Source organism: Rhineura floridana, chromosome 9 (genome assembly GCF_030035675.1).
Source record: "Rhineura floridana isolate rRhiFlo1 chromosome 9, rRhiFlo1.hap2, whole genome shotgun sequence".
NCBI classification, from domain to species: domain Eukaryota; kingdom Metazoa; phylum Chordata; class Lepidosauria; order Squamata; family Rhineuridae; genus Rhineura; species Rhineura floridana.
Genome location: NC_084488.1, coordinates 1388374 through 1405360, shown reverse-complemented (window position 1 = coordinate 1405360; position 16987 = coordinate 1388374). Strand labels below are relative to the sequence as shown.

The window sequence follows — 16987 nt, the reverse complement described above, 5'->3', positions numbered from 1 at the left end:
AAATCTAAAAAAACCTACAAGGAGCACAGCACAGAGGAGGTGGTTTTTCCTTTCCTTTTCACATTATCAGCCGATTGGATTAATACAGATTTAAAGGGGGAAACTGTGTGATAGCTTCTGCTTGCCTGCAATGTCATGTGAACCATGCAAATTACAAGGGGATGCAAGTAGCACCAGACACACACTAAACTACCATGTGCATGTGCCTTGTTTAGGGATAGATTAATTGGTCTATTTCTGGTCCATTTGTTCACTCATAAATCCATTCCATCCCATTTCTGCATTAATCTTTTTTTTTTAAAAAAAATCTACATAAAAATCTACATTTAAAGATGTGTCTTCTCTCAAAATGTACATTATGAAACTGCATTTTGATCAACTGTCTTCACAAAGGGTGATTTCTTCCTCCCCTCCATTGCTCTTCCCACTTCACCAGAGGGTGAGGGAAAGAAAATCAAATGACTTTTGGGTAGTAACGGTTCTTTCCTTACAGTGAAGACAAAGTGGCCTGGGGATTTTTTTTACAGCTGCTGTGTACTTTGAATGTAGGGCTGAAGCTACATGATGACCTGCTGTTCCCAGGGTCATTGAACAGAAAAAAGATGGGTGCCCCAAATCAAGCTTGCTCAAATTGAGCATCGTAATTCAGTTGCTTTCTTGACTATCTAGGATCTAGAAAAATAAATTCACAAAGCAAGACCATTTTTATTTCATTAAGAAATACCCAGTTGTCTTGATGGCTCACCTCCTACACTGATTAAACTCTTCATATATACATTACAATTTTTAATTTACCTATAAAGAAGAGGCAATCCTAGGGTATGCAATATGCAATTTCTGTAAAATAGATAAATACTGTATTTTCAGGAGCATCGCAAGAGAAACTAAACATTGGCTTTGGAGATCATTTTCTCCAATAAATTCATCATTCTCTCTTGCAACTGCAGACTCTGCACTTGGATGATGTTCTGCTGATCCAGAATCCTCCGCACTTCCCTGCAGGTTTCTTCCATCGCCCTACTCAGTTTCTTTTGTTCCTCCAGCATTGCTTCCATTAACTTTAGTTTCTTCTTTTGAAAGCTACAACTTTGCATTTTCCTTTTCTTCACTGGTCTCTCTTCAGTTCTGAAAAGCAAATGTTTCAGCATTAAATCTGTTTTTGTGAAGCTGTTATCAGGAACCCAGCATTGTGCAACTTGTTTTGATAAGGTGTTTGTGTCTAATGTTCACCTGGACTGGGCAAAGCAAATCAGCAAAAAACCGGAATTGTTTAAAAAAGCAGAAAAAATGCCCTTTCCTACAAAAGTGTTTACTGGCACAAAAGTGTTTACAAGAGGTGTGTGCGGGCACATCCTCATGCTTGTCCTCCCTTCCCATGTTACACAGGGAAAATCTGCATGGGGCTTCTACTCACATTCATTTGAACTAAAGAAGAACCTTCCATGCAGTTGAGGACCTGACAAAACACGTGATTGCCTGAACACTCCTATGGTTTCTCAAATTTCCCTCACAACCTTCCATGCTTTCTGACAACCCACCTAGAAACATTATATGGTGTACTCATTCACCACATGACATTGTTTACACAAAGAATTTTTTTGTCCACACCCTCACCCACCCAAGGTCCCAAGACTTATCACTAACATTCTTTTGCATCAGAGCTTTTGACAATTTCCTTGTTTTAGGAAATACATTTAATATTCGTGTTCATTTTAGAGGGGATTCTAAGCTTCTTATATTGTAAAGCACTGTTTTCCTTTTTAAAAATAGTACCTTGGGAAGAAATAGGTAAGGCAATTATGGTATATTAGTATTGGTGTTCTATAGACCTTAACTTACTAGTGCTATAGGTCTGGGTAGGGTTAGAAAGTATTAATTTGTTCTGTTATTAATGGCATTCTTGCACAACAGTGGCAAGTGTCTGAAACAGTTATTGATGCTTAATGAAGCATTGTTCTCATAAGACCAATAAGGTGGGATCTCATGTTTCAGAGGTGGATTAGAGAATTTGCTAATATGCATGGATCACTTATAAGCACTGTTTTCCTTTCTTTGGCCTATGGTGAAGAACAGGGTGGGATTTGCAGAGGTGTGGTTTTTGGAACAAACGTAGAGTAGGTGTGGCATAAAACAACGTTAACAAGGATGTATATATTTCTTTTCTTATCAAAACAATGATGTTGATCTGTAATCTTCTGCAAAAGGCCGGATTTCTTTACTGTTACCATTGATCCAGATATAATATAGGTAATTTGTAGCTTCTTTGTTGAATCAGCTATTTAATTTACTTAAAAGTTCAACCTGGGAGACCAGGGTTCGAATCCCCACACAGCTATGAAGCTCACTAGGTGACCTTGGGCCAGTCACTGCCTCTCAGCCTCAGAGGAAAGCAATGGTAAACCCCCTCAGAATACCGTTTACCATGAAAACCCTATTCATAGGGTCGCCATAAGTCAGAATCAACTTGAAGGCAGTCCATTTTTCTCTATTCGCTAAGTAAAGATATTGTTTAAAATAGTGTTTGAAAACACTACTTATAGGGAACTACAATTTTAATTTGGTATAAATTGTGTGTAGTTAAACCTCTTTCAAGAAGTGTGAGATTTTGTATTTACCTTGGACTTAAATATATCAAGGATTTTACCACCATGTGCTAACATTTAAGATTTCCAAATACTCCTGTTTATTAGCATCCTGATGCTAGACTTGTTTGTTTGCTAGTATAGCTGTTCCAATACTGGAACATTCTTATACTGTTTCATGAGAAATTCAGATTCCAATGAGTTTTTGCTTCATTTGCAGTGGAAATATTACATAAAATGTTGAGATCCCCACACCACTGCATATTTGTGTACGTATCAGAATGTAACTGGTTCAGTTCTAAGAAACTGAATTGCTATGGGTGAATGTTCTCACTTCATGATTTACTGGCATTTTTCCCCCCTAATGAACACAAGTTCTGGCATTGTTTGTATGAGCAACCCTGATTTGAAAATATTGTTTTAACAGTGGTGTGCTGGAGCTGGCTCGTACCGGCTCGCAAGAGCCGATTGCTAAATTTTCAGCAATTTTGCGAGCTGGTTGTTGAGCTCCCCTGCGCTCCAGCTGATCTCACACTTCCAGCATGCATCTATGCCAAGGTAGGTGAGAGCCGGTTGTTAAACATTTACCAGCACACCACTGAGCCCCATGCTGTTTAACATCTATGTGAAGCCCTTGGGAGCGGTCATCAGGAGATTTGGGGTGAGGTGTCAGCAGTACGCTGATGATACCCAGCACTATTTCTCTGTAACATCTGAATCAGGAGGAAGCCCTGGACTGCTGCCTGGACTTGGTGGTGGGCTGGATGAGGGCCAATAAACCGAGTCTGGATCCTAGCAAGACAGATACATTGTGGGTTGGTGATTCCTGAGTTCAGATAACTGGTGATTTGCCTGTTATGGGTGGGGTTGTGCTCCTTCTGAAAGAGTAGGTCTGTAGTCTGGGGGTGCTCCTGGATCCATCTTTGTCACTAGAGGCCCAGGTGACCTCTGTGGCTAGGAGTGCCTTTTACCAGCTTCGGCTGGCAAGACAGCTGTGGCCGTTTCTGGACCGGGATAGCCTGAGCACTGTTGTCCATGCACGGGTAACCTCCAGGTTGGATTACTGTAATGCACTCTATGGGGGGCTGCCCTTGACCTTGGTCCAGAAGCTGCAGCTGGTGCAAAATGCAGCTGTGAGACTGCTCACTGGGGCAGGGTATCACCAACATGTCACCCCACTGCTGAAAGAATTGCACTGGCTGCCCATTTGCTACTGGGCCAAGTTCAAGGTCCTAGTTTTGGTGTACAAATCCCTATACAGCTCAGGACCAGGATACCTGAAAGACCATCTTATCCCTTATATAACCCGTCAATCACTGTGCTCTGCAGATACTATCTTATGAGGAGGTTCATCACCATCTCTGTTATCTTTTCAGCGCCTTTTGAAGACTTTCCTCTTTCAACACGCTTTTTAAATTGAGACCCATCCCAGTCTGTGTCTGTGTTAGAAATGCTTTTTAAATTTTTTTTAACAATATGTTTTTTAACCCTTTTTAAAAGATGCTTTTAAAGCTTTTTTTAAAAAAACGTTTTAATGTTGTTTTGTTTTTAATGTATTTTAATGTCTGTTATGATGTTTTAAAGTGTTTTTAGCATTTTTGTTTGCCACCCTGAGCTCCTGCTGGGAGGAAGGGCGGGATATAAATCAAATAATAAATAAATAAAATAAATAAACTCTGTACAGCCATGCATGGAAATTCCAGAGCTTGGAAGTAACTCATTATTTTTAACGAGTTACTTTTAATTCGTTACAATTTTAAATAACGAGTGGGTAATTCCATTACATTTGGCAAGTAACGGAACGAATAGTAATTTCCCTACTTTTCAGCTTCAACTTTAACGTTTCCACGTTAGGTTGGACATTACTTGGGGGCGGGAACAAGGGGAAGTCAGCTCCTGGCTGTGATTGGTTAACACAAGACATGTGCCTCACACTGATTGGACCTCTGCGCAGACTGTCTCTTCCCTCGTGATCTGTGTTAGGAGGCACGATAGAAGAGATGAATAGGCAGGGGGAGCCTGCTAGCATCTGACTCTGAGAGGAAAAAATGGACGCCGGAGGAAAAAGCCAGGGCAAGGAAGGCAGAATGGCGAAGAGCTGTGGAGGTGAGTGACGATGATTTGTGTGTGTGTGTGCCCCGGTGTGTATGTTTTCGGCTGGAGTCTCTGGTTTTGGGGGGGGCTCCGGCTCTCTGGCTACCACCCCTTACTCTCTGGACTCTCCGCTTCAATTAAAAAAAAAGTTTCTAAGTGGTCTAATTCCCGAGATATACACCAAAACGTAACCCCCCCTACACAACTTTTTTTTAAACAGATCATGCTCTAGCTACAACTCCCATCAGCCCAATCCAGTGGCCATGCTGGCTGGGGCTGATGGGAGTTGTAGTTTAAAGTAACTTTTCAAAGCTCTGGCTGCAACCCTGCCCTTTCATGATTGTGAGTAAAGTGCAGACTTGTGTTTGTGTTGTAAATCTCTCTCCCTCCAACCCTATTTTTAAAGAAATTAGGCAGGGTTTATCACAGTTTTTATTATGTAGGAAACTAATACTCATTTTTTAAAAAAATGAATGAAGTTTATTTATTTATTTTTATTATTTTATTTATATCCCACCCTTCCTCCCAGTAGGAGCCCAGGGCAGCAAACAAAAGCACTAAAAACACTTTAAAAATCATAAAAACAGACTTTAAAAGATATTAAAACAAAACATCTTTAAAAACATTTTTAAAAGCTTTAAAAACCTTTTTTTTAAGAAAAAAGTTTAAAACATATTAAAAAGCAATTTCAACACAGACGCAGACTGGGATAAGCTCTCAACTTAAAGGACTTGTTAAAAGAACAAGTTCCTTATCACTTGAGGCTGCAGTTTTCCCTGGTTGAGTAAGCCCCATTGAATACATTGGGACTTGCTTCTGAGTAAACAAACATAGGATTGCACTATAAATATCTTTACAGTTTATATAAATAAACATATTTGATAGTCATGCTTATATAAATATTTTCATAGAATCATAGAATAGTAGAGTTGGAAGGGGCCTATAAGGCCATCAAGTCCAACCCCCTGCTCAATGCAAGAATCCAAATCAAAGCATTCCCGACAGATGGCTGTCCAGCTGCCCCTTGAATGCCTCCAGTGTCGGAGATCCCACTACCTCTCTAGTAATTAGTTCCATTGTTGTATGGCTCTAACAGTTAGGAAGCTTTTCCTGATGTCCAGTCGAAATCTGGCTTCTTGCAACTTGAGCCCATTATTCTGTGTCCTGCACTCTGGGATCATTGAGAAGAGATCCCGGCCCTCCTCTGTGTGGCAACCTTTCAAATACTTGAAGAGTGCTATCATATCTCCCCTCAGTCTTCTCTTCTCCAGTTTAAATATGCCCAGTTCCTTCAGTCTCTCCTCATAGGGCGTTGTTTCCAATCCCCTGATCATCCTTGTTGCCCTCTTTTGAACCTGTTCCAGTTTGTCTGCATCCTTCTTGAAGTGCAGAGACCAGAACTGGACACAGCACTCAAGATGAGGCCTAACCAGTGCTGAATAGAGGGGAACTAATACTTCACATGATTTGGAAACTATACTTCTGTTAATGCAGCCTGATATAGCATTTGCCTTTTTTGCAGCCACATCACACTGTTGGCTCATATTCAGCTTGTGATCAACAACAATTCCAAGATCCTTCTTGCATGTCGTACTGCTGAGCCAAGTATCCCCCATCTTATAACTGTGCATTTGGTTTCTTTTTCCTAAGTGTAGAACTTTTACTTCCACCCAGTTTTGTCATGCTGTGTCCCTATAAGTATCCAATTGCATACTATGGTTGTACAATACTTCCTTTACATTTTAAGTATGCCTTGGGGTAGTCATGGTTCTCCATTGTTTTCATCCTGAGGGACAGATAGGCTGAGAAATGGTGAATAGCCCATGGTCACCCACTACACTTTATAGCTTATTTTCATTTTGAAAAATTAATTAAAAAAATTTACATGCAGGCAAAATTTATTAAGCAGATTCACACAATATGTGTAAAGCACATCCAACTCGCATTTAAAGCGCATGACTTCCCCTAAAGAATTCTGGGAAGTGTCATTTCCCCCTCACAGTTATAGTTCTCACCACTCTTAACAAACTGCAGTTCCCATGATTCTGTGGTGGGATTCATGTGCTTCAAATGGGTGTTGAATGTGCTTTAAAGGAATGGTGTGGATCTGCCCTAGGTATGATGTTCATTCAAGAGTGAATTGAAAAGAACAATTTTAAAAGATACTTCTTACTCTTACTCATTTTTCAGACCTCTTTCTGAAGTAAAGGGTCAAATCTGTAAAAACATTTGGAGCAGCCACATTAAAAGATAAGGGCAGGGTATTCCAGGCAGGGGGTTGCCAACCCTGCTTGGATATGGATGTCTTTGCAGAAGAACCCTAGTCAAGGTTTACCAACAGCACAGTCCAAACTATATCTACTTAGAAGTCAGTCCTGTTGAGTTCTATGGGGCTTAATCCCTTAGTAAGTGTGTTTAGAATTGCAGCCTTCAGGAGCCTCCATCTTTACTCCCCAAAGCTCCCATCTAACATCTCCACAACACTAGGCTCCTTTGTCTCTGCTGTGGCCTTCTGGTGACTGCCCTAGCCTGAAGGCACTTAACCCTTCTTGCTGAAAGCAAGTAGGCTAGATTAAATGTTCCCTACCCAGACTCATATATATAAAATATAAATGGCATTTTGTCAAAAGTATTTTTGTCTACATTTTATACCTCATCCTTGGTTTTCCAAGCTTGGCATGGAATGCTTCTCATACAGAATTAATTTGAAATGCTGCATATTTATTATCATAATCATCATATTCAAAATAAAAAATATATGTACCGCCTTCAAGTTGATTCCAACTTATGGTGACCCTATGAATAGGGTTTTCATGAGGCTGAGAGGCAGTGACTGGCCCAAGGTCACCCAGTGAGCTTCAGGGCTATGTGGGGATTTGAACCCTAGTCTCATTTTGTTCTCACAACAACCCTGTGAGATAGTAGGTTAGACTGGCCCAGGCAGGGTTATTCAGTGAGCAAATGGGATCTCTTTTAATTGTGCTATCGACCTGCTTACTTCCACTCTGACTGGGGGATCTTGCAGCATGGGGAAGAGATGGGGGCACATCACAGCTGAAGTTCACCCATATAGGAGCATTATCTCTTGTTTATTACAGAGACGCCTGTTGCAGGTTTTGCTGCTGAGAGCAGCAGTCAGTTAGTGCGGCCACTTGAGTCACAGCTTGTTGATCCTGAGGAGGCAAAACTAGAAAGTGAGGTTCAGAAAGGAGGCCCTGTGCACGAGGAGGAGGAGGGCATGAAGCAGTGCCAGTTGCCCACAGCCACATCTGCAGAACAGCAAGTACCATGGTTTGGCTTTGAGAAAGCTTGTACATTTGTGAGCCAGAGTGGGAAAAATGTTGTTGTACGATGCAATTACTGCCTTCCAAGGATCAAAAATCTGAGATCAGCTGTTTCCTCCTCATCCAATGTGAGGAAACATTTTGAGGTAAGCCTTTGTCATGCTGGTCCTCAAAGAGTGTCCATTGTCTATTTATGTTTAAATTGTGAAGTTCCTCTTCCATTTTTTCTCGGATTCATGCTTTGTTCTTCTTCCTCAGAGCGCACACCCTGAGAAGCTGAGAGCAATTGAAGAAGCAATAAAGACAAGGAGACGTGGCCTTCCTGAACCAATGCATGACACCCCTCCTCCCAAAATGCTGAAGCAGCAGCAGACAACCCTTGAGAGGTGGGGATCTGGCAGGGATCTGCTTCTTCTGGCAGCCTGTGTACACCCTCGCTTCAAACTAGATCGGCTGGAATCGTGTCAGGCCACCACCCATACCAACAAGTAAGAACATTAGGGAAGCCCTTTGGGTGGATTACTCCAAGGGAAATGTTGTCTCAAGGGAGGCATCAGAGGGCTTAAGGTGGTAGGCAGGGGCTGGGCCTTTTCTTCCTGGGGCTCCTCATCACAACCTTGGGTTGCTGCAGGTAATCCTTAAGGGTCTGCTGTGCTGCCCCATGAGTGTGGTGACTTGGTCACCTTCCTACCTTCCATGTCATCATCCACAGGCTCAGGCTGGACCCTGAACCAGGGGACATGACAAGCATCAGGAAATGAAGAGCAGATGATGGTTTCCTAATATATACGTGTTAACATATCCTCTCTCTTTCTTAGATACACAATGGAAGCCTTGTTGAAAGCTGAAATAAAGATGGGTGTACTTAATGAGGACAGTGATCAGTCTTCAGATAAAGACCAGGAAGGAGATGACTTAGAAGATGACTTCTTTAACTTTCTGCCCCAGGGCAAGAAGTCAGCAGTGGACACTGCTGAGGAGGAACTGGTGAGGTACCTGAGGTCTCCCAGCAGGGAAGTGTCATCACTCCATGGCTTTCCACGTGTGCTGCGGTGTTTTTTGCAGCACAACACAGGCATGCCTTCAAGCGCCGCAGCAGAACGCCTGTTCAGTACTGGTGGCAACGTAATGACTGTAAAAAGACATTCCTTGTCTGACATGCTCTTTGAGCATCTTGTTCTTTTGAGACATAACAGAAACATATTTTAAAAGCATTTCAAGTGTAAAATTTGATTTCAAGAGTTGGGGTATCTTCATTGCTTGGGGGGATGTGAGATTCTGTTATGCCATTATGTTAATCTTATGGATAATTTTTTTTATTCAACTACCCCGTGTGTGTGTGTGTTTATTTTTAATATTGTTTTAGGCTTCTTAGATGTGCAGCAGCCAAGGCCAGCACCTTGTAGGAGTTTTTTTAAAAAAGTAACTGAAATGTAATTGTAGTGATTACTTTTGAGAAAAAGTAAAGTAATCAGTTACTTTCAGAGCAATTGTAATTGTAACGGTAATTACTACTTTTCTGGGCCAAGTAATTGTAACTGTAGTTTATTACTTTTTAAAAGTAATCTTCCAAGCTCTGGGAAATTCTCTGGTACCAACCTTGAGATCAAGGCTCATCCATTAACACCTGCCTGTACCATTATTCTTTCATTCAAACTTTCTGCACTGTTAGTAAGCTGGACCCATAATCTGTTGGCCTGGATGGGTCCACGTAAGTCATTGTACACCAGTTTGAGTGCTTCCTTGAATGCCTTTCATTCTGTTTAGGAATGGATGACTTTGTGCCCTTCCCTTTTATGCAGTTCACACACTGGTCTTTGCCACTGTTGCACACCTTTACTGTTATGCCTTTGGCTAGATTATTCATTTCCAGATCAAGTATGTCATTCATATAACAATATTCAAACCATCTGTGCCATAGCTCAAGGCAATCTGTTCTTGTACAGCACTTTATCATGTTTGCCTGTTCCTTTGGACAATCTGGTTCAAAGACACCATGATTTTCAAAAGCCTGCTGTTCTCCACCCATGGCTATTGAGCACAAGTTTCCACAAATGTTCACATTAAAGCCCTTTTTGGTTAAAGTAGCAACACTTAAAGCATTTCCATTCAGACCAGGAATAAACATAACATCTCTTGTTTGTATCTTGTGGCTTCCACACTCTGTATTGCAGGTCAGAACAGAAGACAACCTATTCTTGCCTCACTGATACCATCTCTGCTTTTCTCTCTCTCAGCTCTGCTTCCTCCCTTCTCTTCCTATCTAATCAGTTACAGATAGTGCCTGTGAGTACAAGCCTCATGGGTCCACCATGGCTGCAACAGCATGTATGATTTTATTTCTTTGCAGTAATAAACCTTATATGTTTTTCTTCTTTCAGCTACCAGTCTTAACAGACTACTTATTTCTACTCCGCTGCAATGCATCTCAAAAATCCAACACTTTACCCTCCTCATGCATCTCAACATAGTACATCACAAAGCCCAAGAAGGATGTGTCATCGTTTTCCTTTGTTTACAATATAATGTGAACATTAAGCCATCACAGGAAGAAGAAGCAGCAACAAAAAAAGCCTGTTGTGGATGCTGCTGAAGAAACTGCTCCCACCCGTCATCATTCTGATGCCAGTAAATGTTGAGGAGTGTGTGGGTGTGGGTGTTAGGCCATGGTTGTGTCCTCCACTAACTTTTGCAATGTATGTAACCCACATGTACTTTAGATACTGGTGTAGATGGCATTGTTGTAAATCAAAACATAAAAAATCAACAGCATACATCCCATTGAGTAGTTAATTTTATCATCTACCACTACCCTTAGTAAAAACTGTGTTGTTTAGGTACTCAGTGTATTCTCTGAGGACAGAAGTGTGGGAAAGGGTAAAAAATGTAAATGTACTGCTTTCAAGTCGATTCCGACTTATGGCAACCCTATGAATACGGTTTTCGTGGTAAGCGTTATTCAGAGGTGGTTTACCATTGCGTTCCTCTGAGGCTGAGAGGCAGTGACTGGACCAAGGTCACCCAGTGAGCTTCACGGCTGTGTGGGGATTCGAACGCTGGTCTCCCAGGTCTTAGTCCAACACTCTAACCACTAGGCCACACTGGCTCTCAGGGGAAGGGTAAAGAATCATGCATATCAATTTGAGCTCTTTGGAGAAAGGGCATAATATTACAATCTCGTAAATTCTATTTTTTTAGCATGAATCAACAGATTATTATTCATAAATTATTATTATCGGGGTGTGTAAAAATTGAGGTGCCGGTACTCATATCTCAATATCTCCTCTTCCTAAACCCATCCCCCCTTTCTACTGATTTTGTGATGAACTTTTAATAAAAAGGGGGAGAGAAAATATTACTTAAAAGACTTGTATTACAAGATAATTTCATTGAGTGGAAAATAAAAAACTGGTTAGAGAAGAAAGGATGGAAAAAAGAAATACCTTATAGCTTTAATACCATCATCCTACTACTTATAGCTCTACAGAACCCAGTGGGCCATAACAGGCAGGAAAAATTATTTAATCCTTGATTTTGAAATACACACCTTTGATTCAGTCCTTAAAATAGATCCTTGCCCTGCCCAGGGTCTGAGAGATGCGACGGAGACGAGACTGGAATTAATTCTTGTTTTATTAGAGTAATGGTTACATCAAAAGCAGTGAGCTTCATAGACCTGGCTATGCTGACTCACTACTGATCGTATCTGAGCTATCCAGCATGTGGAGTAAGTTGACTCAGCAACCCAATCAGGGGGGCGCTGCCTTAGGTAGCAAAGGTCTTCACTCGTAATCTCTTTTGAAGTCCGACCTTCTGGCCGACCCACTTCCCACAGTGTCTCACGAGGGTCGAGGGGGGGGTGAGCTTCCACCTGCTCATCTGACAGTACAGACTCGCTAGGTGCCAGCTTGACTTCAGGGGGTGAGGAGCCCCTTGGCGGGGAAGTGTTTGAAGTGCCAGGCGGGGAGTCCTGGGGTGGTGGAGTTGGGGCACTTGTAGGTGGAGCGAGATCTGCATTGGTGGGAGGACTGTCCATGGAAACTGGCAGGCTGTCGACTTCATCCCCTTCCTCAATGCCCTCGAAAACGTCATCCACCTCTGATTCCTCTCCCTGATCTATCTGGGAAAGCTGAGGCTCGACTGACTCCCCTCCCTGATCCTCCTGGGGGAGGCTCAACAATCCGGTTGGTTTATTGGTGAAGGCATGAGCTTGTAGAAATTGGGACATAGGAAAAAGTATTTTCTCTGGCAGTTTCAACTTTTTAACAATAACTACAGACCAGTTTGGGTGAGCTCTATGTTGAGAAATTGAAATTGCAAAGAAGTTTACCCATGCTTTCTTACACCTCACCCCTAAATTCCATAGCTACATAAGTTCAACAACAGCAATAAAAGAAAACAAAGAATGAAGCCGTTTAAAGTAATAAAGCAGTTAAAAGCTAACAATAGGTACATAACAAGCAAAAACTAAGGAGTTGACCCCCTCCCCTCAAAATTGAGGCTGCAATCCTATAAACATTACCTGGGAGTAAGCCTCAATGAACACAATGGAATTTACATCACTGAGTAAACATATAGGGTTGTGTAGTTTCACCCAATGAAACTTCTACTTCAGTCACAAGAGCAATGAAGGGAAGAGAGTTGGCAACCAAGAGATTCATGAGTTTGGGGATCATACAGCATAAGCCATGGGTGGGGGGAGGACCAGTTGCAGATTTATCACAGTCCTCCAGAATGCAGACTGACACTGGAGCAGTGGAGGCTGGCCTATTAGGGCTACTGAAGCATAGCCCTCCCAAGGAAAATGTCAAGCAATTTAAAAAAAAGTCCCCTCTAAAATTTCAAAGCTCTTTCCTATCTCTCACACACATTTTATACTTTGAACTAAGATAAATTCTGCAAACATTTCTGTCAATCTACTGTTCTTTGACCAATCAGGTCTCTGCAGGACTCAGCCAATCCTAATTCATAATTATATCTATAGCAAAAAGGTCCCTCCCATGTATCTCTAAGCAGAAAACCCATGACTGACATTTGAATTGTTGGAGGACTGCCTGATTTCCAGCCTATTCTGAAAAGGCTTTTACTCTATCTGTTGTTATGAGGACTAACCAGCGGTCTCAGTATAGGCCTAGTAGGACTGCCTTGGAGGGCCGGAGAAGCATGTAAGCATGCTGTTTTCTTGAAGGCCACACCTCAAAGCTCATTCTTTGTAGCTAGCCAGGAGAAGATTGTAGTTTCTAGTTTAAGCTGCTTGGTTTTTCTATTATTTTTTGAGAGAGAGTAATGATGGACAGAGTGTGTATTATACAGCCACGAGAGTGCCTGTATACTATAACCAGCGGGGATTTTTCACATTCCGCAATGTGAAATTGAAAATACCCCCATGCCATTCTGATGCTTCCCATAAGCTCATTTCAAAACAAAACCTTACAAAACTTATAGTCCTGAACTCAGAAACGCTTGCTTAACAACCCTGTCAATTTTCATGGCGATACACAAAACAGTCAGAGAGAATCGAGAGTTCAAAGTATAAAAAGAGAGAGAAAAACCTCAGAGCCCTTTTGGACTTTTTTCTCTGTTCTCATAATCTGTTGAAATTCATTAAAAATCAGCCATAGAATCATAGAATCATAGAGTTGGAAGGGGCCTTGTAGGCCATCGAGTCCAACCCCCTGCTCACAGCAGGAAATCCACAGCTAGAGCATCTCCTGCAGATAGCTGTCCAGCCTCTGCTTGAAGACATCCAGCGAAGGGGATCCCACCACCTCCCTAGGCAGTCGGTTCCATTGCCGAACTGCCCTTACTGTCAAGAAGTTCCTTCTAATGTCCAATCTGAATCTACGCTCCTGCAACTTAAAACCATTAGACCTAGTCCTACCTTCTGGGGCAGCAGAGAACAAATCTGTACCCTCCTCTATGTGACAGCCCTTCAGGTACTTAAAGAGTGCAATCATGTCGCCCCTCAGCCTTCTCTTCACCAGACTGAACATGCCAAGTTCCTTCGACCTTTCCTCATAAGACTTGTTCTCCATACCGGCTATCATCCTCGTCGCCCTCTTCTGAACCCGCTCTAACTTGTCTATATCTTTCTTAAAATGAGGCACCTAGAACTGAACACAGTATTCCAGATGAGGCCTGACTAATGCAGAATATAGTGGGACTATTACTTCCCTCGACCTGGAAACTATAGCTCTGTTTATGCAGCCCAAAAACGCCTTTGCCTTTTTTGCCGCAGCATCACACTGCTGGGTCATGTTCAACTTGCGATCCACTACAATTCCAAGGTCCTTCTCACACGCACTACTGCTAAGCCGGGTATTTCCCATCCTGTACCCGTGCATTTTGTTTTTGTGGCCTAAATGCAGAATCCTGCATTTGTCTTTATTGAATGTTATTTTATTAATTTCAGCCCAATTTTCTAGTCTATCCAGGTCCCTTTGGATTTTATTCCTGTCTTCCATTGTGTTAGCTATCCCTCCCAGTTTCGTATCATCCGCAAACTTCATAAGGCTTCCCTCCACCCCATCATCTAAGTCATTGATAAAAATGTTGAAGAGTATCGGCCCCAGGACAGAACCCTGTGGCACTCCACTCGAGATCTCCTTCCAGTCTGAAGCAGAGCCACCGACGACCACTCTTTGAGTACGGTTTTCCAACCAGTTGTGAATCCACCTGACAGTATTTCCATCTAGTCTGCATTTGACCAGTTTGCTAATCAAAAGGTCGTGGGGGACTTTGTCAAACGCTTTGCTGAAATCTAGATAGATGACATCTACAGCATTTCCACCATCTACTAGGCTAGTGACCCAATCAGAAAAAGAGATGACATTAGTTTGACAGGATTTTTTCTTGACAAACCCATGCTGGCTCCTACTAATCACAGCATTGTCATCTAGATAGTTGCCAATGGACTCTTTTATTATCTGTTCTAATATCTTTCCCGGTATTGAAGTCAGACTGACCGGCCTATAATTCCCCGGATCTTCTTTTTTACCCTTTTTAAAGAGTGGGACGACGTTTGCCCATCTCCAATCCTCCGGCACCTCTCCCGTTCTCCAGGATTTCTCAAAGAAGTTTACCCATGCTTTCATACACCTCACCCCTAAATTCCATAGCTACTTCAACAGCAAGAGGTTCCGAGAGTACATCCGCAAGTTCCTTCAATACTCTGGGATGCAGTTCATCAGGCCCTGGAGATTTGAACTCATTTCGGTTAACTAGGTATTTCCTGACTATCTCCTTATCAATCTCGAACTGCAGTCCCGACCCCTTCCTGAGATTGCTACCGATGCAACGTTGCACACCGTTCCCTTTTTGGGAGAAAACGGAGGCAAAATAGGCATTGAGCAGTTCTGCCTTTTTCTTGTTATCTGTCAACATTTTGCCATCCTCATTGAGCAGCAGTCCCACCGTTTCCTTGGTCTTTCTCTTGCTTCAAACATATCTGAAAAACCCCTTTTTGTTGTTCCTCGCTTCCCTTGACAGCCTCAGCTCATTCTGGGTTTTAGCTTTCCTTACGCTATTCCTGCAAGCCCGAGCCGCTCGTCGGTACTCTTCCTTGGTGATGCGTCCTTCCTTCCATTCTTTATACATGCTCTTTTTGACTTTTACCTCCTCCACCAGTCTTCTGTGTAGCCACATTGGCTTTTTCCGATGTCTTCCTTTTTTTTCCTCTTTGGAATTGTTTGTGATTGCGCTTTTTGTAATACATTCTTCATGAACTCCCACGCTTCTTGGGCTCCTTTTTTCTTTAGTCTATCTAGCCACGGGATCCTACCCATCATTTCCCCGAGCTTGCTAAAATCGGCTTTCCTGAAATCCAAGGTCCATGTTTGACTATATTCTTCTTTGGCTTTCCCCAGAATCACAAATTCCAGCATTACATGGTCACTTTCCCCCAAGGTACTGACCGCTTTAATTCCCGTGACCAATTCATCCATGATAGTTAAGATCAGGTCCAGGATTGCCGATCCCCTTGTTCCTTCTTCTACTTTTTGAAAGAGGAAATTATCAGCAAGGCCCATCAGGAATTTGTTGGAGGCTTTGTGCTTTGCAGAGTTTGTCTCCCAGCAGATATCCGGGTAGTTGAAGTCCCCCATCACTACTACTTCTTGCCTGCTTGAGATTTCAGAGATTTGTTTGAGAAAGGCCTCGTCTACCACCTCTTCTTGGCCAGGGGGTCTGTAGTAGACACCTACTACCATGTCGGTTTTATTTGTTTCTCCATTTATTTTTACCCAAATGGTCTCTATCGGACCACTTTGTTCGCTCTCTTGGATTTCCATAGAGGTGTATTTGTCTTTGACGTATAACGCTACCTTTTCTGTTACTTCTATTCTTTCTGTAGAGTTTATATCCTTGAATGGCTATATTCCAATCATGGGAGTTACCAAATTCTTCCAAGCTACACAGCAAGTGGATTGGACTGTGAAAGACCAACCCAAATTGTGTTTGCATTTTGACCAATTTGTAGGGCAGTACAATATCTCAGAGAGGAGTTCAGGTCTCCTGCTCCCCTGGTGCATTCACTATAGCTGCCCAATTTCCCTGCTTTTTAAAGTTTGATAGAATAGCTGTGGGGTATAAATATGTTATTAAACCGCAAGGTCTTTTGCTTATTAGTGAATCTTTCTATAATATATATTTTTCACTTAATCATTTGGATTTTTTTTTGTGAACAGGGAGGAGAATTGGGAGAATAAAAGGCGGATGGCTTCTGTGTGTGCTGCAATTTTCAACATTTGTGTGTTATTGGAACTGTTGGGTGTGTGGGTCTCTAGGTTTGATAGATGTATGGAGGTTTTGCATCCAATTTTTATTAGGTTTAAAAAATGTGGTTTGCATGTGTTTGGTTGGTTACTATGAGAACAGGATATTGGACTAGATGGCCCTTTGGCCTGATTCAGCAAGCTCTTATACTGTGGTGATTATAAGATGTCCTGTTTATGCAAAGGATACCTGTTGGGGAATCACCTTTTTAAATACAAACAGAGGTTCTTCATTGGTGAGGTAGGCACATCTTGT

At 42.1% G+C, this 16987-nt stretch overlaps 1 protein-coding gene across 1 annotated transcript in view; it reads right to left on the bottom strand.

Annotated features, from left to right (window-relative positions):
- Positions 1–732: 732 nt before the first annotated feature.
- The window catches only part of MSANTD1 (Myb/SANT DNA binding domain containing 1), a 49070-nt gene continuing 32815 nt past the window's right edge, over positions 733–16987 (bottom strand). The window contains exon 4 of the mRNA XM_061584327.1: positions 733–1125. Within this exon, the coding sequence (XP_061440311.1) occupies positions 885–1125 (241 nt within the window). The 3' untranslated portion in view covers positions 733–884. The remainder of the gene's footprint in view (positions 1126–16987) is intronic.